The sequence below is a fragment of the Malurus melanocephalus genome, unplaced genomic scaffold (genome assembly GCF_030028575.1).
Source record: "Malurus melanocephalus ecotype Western Australia unplaced genomic scaffold, MMel_1.1 scaffold_139, whole genome shotgun sequence".
NCBI classification, from domain to species: Eukaryota; Metazoa; Chordata; class Aves; order Passeriformes; family Maluridae; genus Malurus; species Malurus melanocephalus.
The window spans coordinates 177,238-186,007 of record NW_026623371.1 but is presented as its reverse complement, the minus strand read 5'-3'; the positions used below and the strand labels follow the sequence as shown (position 1 = coordinate 186,007).

Sequence of the window (8,770 nt, the reverse complement as noted above, 5' to 3'; positions counted from 1 at the left end):
ATAACCAAATTAATTAGATCCCTTGTTTCCTTTCTCACTGCAGAAGAGCAGTGATTATTTACCTTAGATAATGGTAATATATAACATTTTCTTTTTTTCAATCAGCTAAATTTCACTGCAAGGACTGGGCCTGTTATTCTGTTCTTATATAGCAAGATATTTCAGCACATTAACACCGTCCATATGATTCCACTTTGAGAACCCACATGATGAAGGGATTGCCCAAATGGTATTTCTAGAAAYAGTATATGAGTTGGTTTRTGTATGTCCACATTTTTGTTAAACSAAAAACTAGCTCCAGATAAAATAATTTTGAAAAGTTAAATAATGTTTGAATACCAACTTTAAGTTAATGGTGCCAGGGACACAGCTTGACACAGATGTCAAAATGAAAAGCACTTGGAAAGTTAAGGTATCCATAGGTCAGGCTCGGTGTATACACATTCAGCAGAAAACCGAGAACAGCCTGTCAGTTTTTTACTTCTTTCCTATCCTTAGTTTCAGTGCCTGCAGTTCTCCAGATGGGACTTTATTTTAACAGTGTACCTGCCTATCTTGAAAAGCTGAAGCACTAAAGCCACACGTGTCCTCCTGTGAGTTATTGCTGTGCTCACATCCAGAGCGTGAGTACAGCTTTTGGACTTACAGAGGCACGTGTGATACCTAAATGCCCTGCAGTTTTACAGAGCTTGAACTTCCAGGATTAATAATATTTAACTTTAATGTTGCAGCAATCTTTGTCGGAGCAATTCAGGATAATAGCTTATGGTTCAAAGGTGCAGGGTCTAGGGTAACTGTATTTAAGCAAAGCTATACACGTGAAACTCCAGTTAAATCACCACTTTCTCTCCTTCCAGTTCTGTAAAATCCAAAACTCTTGGTGCCCCCCAGCGTCTTTACCAAATATTGCTGTTTTTTAAGATTTGCTATGGATAGAAGTATTTGAATGCAGATATGAATGCAAAATAGTTCCAGAATTTTGGCTTGTGACTTACTAAAATTTTTCTGTTTTCCCTTTTATTTCTTTCAAATTAATTTGAAAAATAATTTAGTTTAAAAAGTGGACATAAGTACCTGCTACAAAATTCWCAGCTTGGGTCYACAGTTTTCTTGTACAAACTTCTTWCAGCAAGACAAATCTTAAATGTTTGTTTCATTCAATTCTTACCCAATTAAATTTTGATTACATTCAGCTGGACAGTTGTGAAATTCTTATGTCATTGAACATGGGATTTTTTTTTGGTTTTGATTTCCAAGACATGGTACATGCAGTGTGGATTTTTGCAAAGCTGTGTAGAAGACATGTTTGGTTAAAGCCACAAAATGTGAAGATAGGAGGACACAGTAAAATATCATTACAACACCTGTGCCTATATTTAACATGTTTTTTATTCACTAATTATGCATACAAGTATCTGTRTGTATGCAGATACTTCTAGTTGGATATCACAGCTGTAAATTCATGCTCTTCATATTAGCAGAACATTCAAATGCCTTGGAGGGGACTGGGCATTTTATTGGTCTCATTCCTGACTCAAAGAGCTTTCAGGCTAATTTTAGAGTGAGATGATAAATGGATGTAACAARCAGCAGAGTGGGAGTGATAACAACAGGAAAGCTGGCTGGTTGCGTGGGGAACCAGTAAGCCCAGTATGAAGGTTTTGAAGCAATGTTTTGATTYAATCTAAACTATGTCTTTCTATTTTAAGAAATAAAAAAACACCAGAAAGCTATGATTAAGATTGCAAAATCTGTTGGCTTTTTTTTCTTTCTTTCTTTTTCTGTAATTTCTGTTTTGCCGTGTTCTTATCCTTTTGGAAGAAGTTCCTGTGAGATGAAACATTCCATATTTAACCTTGACCCAAGGGGATATGTTTCATTTTTGTTTAATAGCTGTCCTTGTACTTACAAAAAGCCAAGTGCAAAAGCATGGGCTTAGTTGTTTATTTTTAGCAAAATTATTTGTAATCCTAAATGTATAAAAGCTGTAGAACATTTAAACATGATTTTTAGATGTTTCAGATAATTTTTKGGGTAGRCTGGCTATTGCATGAAGAYAAACTRTAATTCAAATSGTTAGTTGYTRYTGTTGTCTTMTCTTTYTTTGKTTGKTTGGTTGGTTKTTTTTCTGTTTTTTTAGGATAGTGAACACTAAGCTAATGATACAGCCAGTAGGAAGGGAACTCAATAAGGGACTGCAGCTACCTGATGAGGATATGGGCTGATTTTTTTTTCAAGTGCTTTTAAATTAATTTTCTATTTGGAAGAAAGCAAAACAAAACATAGTAGGAGTATGCAAGTATCACTGACTGATGTTAAGACTTCCCAGCTGTTTTTTAATATGTCTGTTGGTATTTTTCCTCTTTATTGGAATTTTGGTTTCATCTGCTTCAAAATAATTGCTCTGGCTTGGTGCCCAGTGACATTCTTTTTTTGCCTCAGTAACTTCTCAACAGGTTTGCTGAGATTTGCTATGCGTTTTTTTGATTATACTGACATCAACTTTCATTTCAACTGAACCTGAGCACCCAGGTCAGAATAGTGAGCATGTTCTCCCTTTYTTCAGATTTCACRTATTAAGTGAACTATTCTAAAAGGWGTTTCTTTCCAGGTTAATTYGCACTGAAATTGTGACAATTTTTCCCTGTATATCTGTGCATTTCCCYCTTTCCCTCTAATTACTTCTGCACTCTTTAGCCATTCCCAGCCAAAACTGACAGTGGTGTAAAACCTAAAGGGGAATCATTAAAATTATTTACTCTTCTTGTGATATCATGTAAAACTGTGCTGAATTGTCTTATTAAGATGTAGACCAGCACTGCCTAAGACAAACTGAGATAATAATACAGCAATGGCTCRATATGGCCTCTGGAAGTCATAAGTGGGATGGAAGTTAACAAACAGATGGCAATATGTGAATAATATCACACATCAGCAGAAGGAACAGAGCAAATGAATTTGAAGTATTTTAGCACACCTTTTCTCTTGGTGAATMAAATGTGTATAGCATAGATACTTTCTCTTCTCAGCATGTCAGGCTGTCGCATCAGTTTGAACACTTGGTCCTTCAGGATGAAAGGTTTGAGGTCTGTGCTGAGGTTGTCTTGGGACTGGTCTGTTTCCGGCTGAAGGTAAGGCTGCTAAGATCTCCTATTTCTCTTCTCATGTTTCATAGCAACACCATAACCTGCAATTAAATACAGTCTTTGTAGTTAATATACTTGATTATTTTTTAAGGAAAGTGAAGGGAGTTTGTTTAGAACAAAGCAGATGAAAGAAAAAAGCTTAAGATAGATTTGTTAAAATTTAATCAAAAGCTTATAGAAATTAAAGCATATTAGGGTATGGAAATATATAATCAAGGCAAAAAAACATTGTAACCAGTCATACAAAATTACATTCTATGAGTGATGAGGTTYGATAAAGATGAGTGTTCTACTACATTTCCCTAGACTTCTGTATATGATGAGTGTGTATTACCTGTTTCTTGTCAGGTTAATTTCTTATGTGTATATATTTAATATGCAATTTCATTAACAAATTCCTATCATAGATGAAAATTAGAGCACTAAACACTTTTTGTTTTGTTTAAAGACTAATTTTTCATCTATAAAATTCTATCGTCAAACTGGAAAAATSGAAGCAAGATATGTTTAAGAACAGGTTACATGGGAGGCCAGCTTCCCAACTGCCCTTGGTCCTGGTCTTCTTTTTATTGCTGAACATGATCCTTTTGTCCTGTTTGCTCTTTTATTCCCCAGTATCTCTCACAGTGCCAAGTCCATTGATGTAGAGACCTTGCCCAAGAGAAACTAGAAAATTCATTCTGCACTTGCTGCATAAAAGCTGCAATAGCTGGGAAAGCTCATTTGTTTTAATCAGACATGGAAAGGGGATCAGTGTCTTATTTTACGTAATGAACTCATTTTTTAGAGTAGCTTGCAGCTAAAACCTCTGTAAAGGATTGGGTTGTGACACTGAATCTGACCAAGCAACAATAATAAAAACAGCACTAGTGTTTTCTAGTTAACATGATACCAAAATGAGCTTTTATCTTTCCTGAAGGCTCCAAGCACATCTTTTCTCCTTCTGGGTAGTGTGGTATTACTATTTTTAACAAATTCTTTTTCCAGTCATTTATTCACCAGTTACCTGAGTTTGATGCAACTGGCTGAAGAAGCTAGCAAGTAAATGACAAAGTAATTTTGAAGTCATCTGGAATAGGAAAATGGTTTCATTTGAATTTATATTGTTTAAAATAAAGTTTTTAAAGACCCTTTGTCTAGGGGATCAGACAGATAACAGAAAATAGTTTATTCAGTAAGTGGAAACATGAATATAATCTCTTTCCCAATAAGAACTTTTAAAATATTTTGAGGGACAGATTCTGTGGCTTTTATTGCTCAATAACAAAATGTTGGTTGCAGTCTGCTCTCTTGCATGGAACAAGCAAACACTAGTTTTGCAAATCYAGAGACAGCTGTTAGTGCTCTACATTTATTTTAAAGGAAAAGTTCTGGTGAAATAGAGCATAGCAACACAGGAATTGTCACTTTTGATCACACCAGGAGCTCATTTACATCTGTTCTGCTGTCCCTCATGATCCAGAGGAAGAAATCACATCTACAGGGAAAGACAATTTTTCAATAGGAGGTAAACACTGGACCTTCAGCTAAGAAACCTTGGAACAAGTTGTAGAATAAAAGCCTGATTCCACTGAAAACCAGTGTTGAAAGAGCAGTGTTTTCATTTCTTGCCTACCTGATCCAAAAAGGAATAAAAACTAGCAGGTTTTCAATTAAGAGGTTTTTATACATATTTTTACAGCTTTATTTGCTTTTTATATCACTCCTTCAAAAATCTTTCTGTGATTTTTATAAGGAATATTAAAATACATCTTAGGATATTTTTAACTTTTATGTACTTRCAGTAGGACTAGGGGTCAGGGGACTTGAACTGTACAATGCTGCATAGCCCTAAAATGATGAATTTTTTTTCTTCCTTCCTGTGTTCCTGAGAAGCCCTTTTTTATTTTTTTGCTTAGTTGTAACTTTTAAATTTTTGTCTTTCACACTGTTGAGCAAATGGACTAATTACCTATGACTTTCATATTATAATTATTTCATCAAATATGTCATGCCAAAGGGTTAGTTTTAGGCCTCCTTGTCATGACTGCAGATGAATACAAGTCAAGCTAGTAATTTCTCCAAGGGGGTGAGAATGCTGTCTTATTGAAGCTCACAGACTCAATCAAAGCTGGCTGCTCAAAGCTCTGGGAGAGGATTAGTCACTACTAACTTCAATTTGACGTGACACCCAAGTGTCACAGCAGCCCTAAGGTGGAGCTCTGAGARTAGAACAGAAGAAAGATATATGAATCTTTCTCCTTCCTCCCCCCACCCCTGCCAAATTAACATCTGATAACTGCTTGTATAGCCTGAAAGACAGTGCTGTGCATTTGATATTAAAGGCAAGGCTTGTCACTTGAATAATACATTACCCTTGATAAGAAAGCAGGACATCATTGTCACCAGTGACTGGCCTGTAGTAGGTAGGGACTTGCAAAACACAAAGTTGTTCCATTTTTTAGTTAGGAGCATTTCAGTTGCATAAGCATCTCTTGAAAGWATAAAGCCATGAATTTCAGGACTTTGAACAAAATTTCTAAAAACTTGTGCTAAGTCAGAAGAAGGTTTTAACTTGGGTTCAACCCTTATGACCCAAAAACATTAGAATGATACATCTACCCTTATTGAAAATGGGACACAGTGTGCTTTATCCTTTGTTTTCATACGGAAAAGTCTAAGCAGAAAAGTCACAACTGCTCAGATTTGGAGGTGTTTTCTGATCAGGAYGTTTTCAAGAAGACCAATGCTGCCACAGTAACACAACCACTGCTGAACAGACCAATTTGTCCATTTGTGAGTAAGGAGACACTGCAGTAAAAGTGCAGATGCTCCCAGAATTTCTTGCAATTCTGTCTTAGCACCAGTGTAATAGAGAGATTAAAGGTTGCACAATAGCTAAGATACTTCCTCTGAGGGATTCTGTGGTGGACAATTCCTACAGAACTTGAGGCAAATACTCTTTTAGGGTTTCCATTGATAATRTGAAACTACTTATGCCAGGGATACATTTCCATAAAAATTTCTTAATTAAGGGTAAAATATCGTATTCAAAAGAGTATCTCACAGCAGCCATGCATAAGTGAAGACTGGAASGTTTGTTTTAGGAAAGTTAGTATATTTCACTGTAAAACTTCCTCCTATGTTTGATTAGAACCAAGAAGAGTCTAATGGACACAATAATGAATSCTTTTAACATAGCTCATAGCCTTAGGTCACAAAAAGGCAGTCAGCTAACACAAATGCTCCAGTGTGAACACTGCTCCTAAACCCAAGGTAATACATAAATCTCTTTGTGGTTTAAAAGTTCTGTCTTTCATTGTCATCTTTTTGTGATCCTTTGATGGCAAAGCACAGAGAGATGAGAAAATGGCTTCTTGTTACTGGTGCTACTTGGGCTCGGCTGCTTGGTGGGATTTACATTTTCCAGACTTGTTTCTGAAATTCATTGCCATATACATATACAATGATTTCAGGGCTCAAATGAACTAAACGAGGCACTTCTTAAAAGCATAAATGATGCCAAGAAGATCCATCTGGTCCCATGCTACCTGCGAGAGAAGTTTGTGCTACGTTTTGCTATTTGTTCCCGCACAGTGGAATCCACCCACATCAAGTTTGCCTGGCAGCACATCTCACAGCTGGCAACTGATCTTYTGAAAACATGGGAGCAAAACCACCACCAGCAGTAACAGCAGTGAAGTGGAGATGAGGTAATTAACTGGCTTTCTCTGTGTTGCCAAGTTTTATTTTAGGGGCAGGTGGGAAAGTCAAACTATGAAGGAAAAAAATACAAAACCGGTTGTTATATAGCCCAGCTGCAGTAGCAAAATCCTTGCCAGCAAGTTGTGTTGTAACCTTTGTCATTTGTTCTCTGTACTTCATCTTGCCTGTTTCCAGGATGCATAAAGCCAAGGAGACTTGAGCTGACATTTCTTACTAATCTGTAGTCTTTGTTCAACCAAGCAATGGAAATGGAAGGGTTGGTGCTCCCTCTGTTGTCCCCATTCACCCCTAGCACACTCACTCCTTTCTTCACAGATGAAACTGAGAGGTGTTATAACCAATATGACTGCAAAAAGAATCCAAGTTGGAGAAGTTCAATAACCTGTCTGGGTTGTAAATATGTTAAGATGTTATGAATTTAATAGAATATAATATGAATAGGCATGCACAAATGTAGTTGCCAAGATTTGGGGCACTGTCATGTCATGAAGCACTTGCTGCAGTAATTTTGTAAATGAACAAAGGACAAAGGACATCAAATTTTCCTTCACCGCAAAGCCAGACCAAGGGGAATGAGGACTAACTGATTGCTAATTGTCCTCTTGGCAGGTTCTCTACTTTTCCCTAAAGGGCTTGCTTTTAAAACAGCCATTTTGTCAAATGACAGTAAATAGGTTATGCTGGCTATTGGTTTCCAGATTGATCATTCATWATGGAGCCCCTGAAAAGCTCCTCCTGAAGAGTTTTGTCAAAAGCCATGTGCTCTATATTTTTAATCAAGTTATTATAAGCAGGGATTACTTGAAAATATGTTCTGTGAAATTGAGTTGTGACTTGTTTTTATGTCTACCATTTTGATTATTTCATTGTGTAATAAATCTTGACAAAAGTGCTAAGAAATGTGATGTCAAAAATGTTACTCTTAGTTCTTCAAATTAGCTAACAAATGAGTAAAAAATGACAATAAAAATAGAAAGTAAGAGAACTAACCCCCAAAATCTGCTTTGGTGCACCCATCAGTGGTTTTCTTAAATTAACAGCGATGAATGGAAGATAAAAATAACTGAAAACCTCTTTCAGAGAAAATCAAACCATATGTACTTGACACAAACCATTGATATTTCATCCTGTCGAAGGCAGGCACAACAAAGCTAAAATGAAAGAGGTAAAATGAAACAAAAATATCAAGTCAAGAAGTACTTTTGCCATTTTTAAAACATAAATTTCAGACAGTTATTTTGTGTAAATAAAAGCAACATAAATAGCTGGTCTGAGAAACATAATATGTAGGATTAATTTCTACATTGCAATCTTCCTTCTACTGCTCATACTAACTTCTAAAGCCTCCTGAGCAACRTGCAATTATTTAGATTTCTTCCTTCATCCCTTTCAAGTACACTTCCTACAGTTGGAAAGTTGCCAGTAGATCAGGGAATATGGATCAGGACAATTAATTTGGCCCATGGTCTACTCTTACCTTTGTCTTTCCAAAWGATATTAACAAATTTTAATATGGACCAGGCAAATTTTTCTGTTGATCCTTCATCTCTCCCTTCTGGGGTGCAAACTGGGAAGGATTACTATTTCCTTAAGGAATTGATTTCCCACGTAATAGATGAAGAAATGGATGACAAATGAATTTGGCAAAACCCAGTAATATTTGAGCAGGAGACTGAGCTATTTCACAAGATACTCTTGTCATGTACAGTGTCATAAATTTTGATAGCATCATTCTCTTTAGCAGAACCAATATGAAATTTAGCTTTTCTGTAGCAGCACAATGCAATTGGTAGACTGAAGAGAGTGGAAAATGCTAGCAGTTGTTCCCTTTTCTCTCTCTCTTTTTTTTTTTTTTTTTTAAATTCAATTTCAGATGTATTCAGGTTTCAGGACCTGGAGAACAATGTTCATCCATAACA

At 36.2% G+C, this 8,770-nt stretch overlaps 1 protein-coding gene across 2 annotated transcripts in view; it reads left to right on the top strand.

The window, feature by feature from the left end:
• Positions 1–8,754, top strand: part of DDC (dopa decarboxylase) — a 73,613-nt gene extending 64,859 nt beyond the window's left edge. The window contains exons 13-14 of one of the 2 annotated variants that reach the window (XM_057371052.1): positions 3,030–3,131; positions 6,602–8,754. In XM_057371052.1, coding sequence (XP_057227035.1) covers positions 3,030–3,131; positions 6,602–6,817 — 318 coding nt within the window. In that variant the 3' untranslated portion in view covers positions 6,818–8,754. The remainder of the gene's footprint in view (positions 1–3,029; positions 3,132–6,601) is intronic. The other variant, XM_057371051.1, reaches the window with a different exon arrangement.
• The last annotated feature ends 16 nt before the right edge of the window (positions 8,755–8,770 follow it).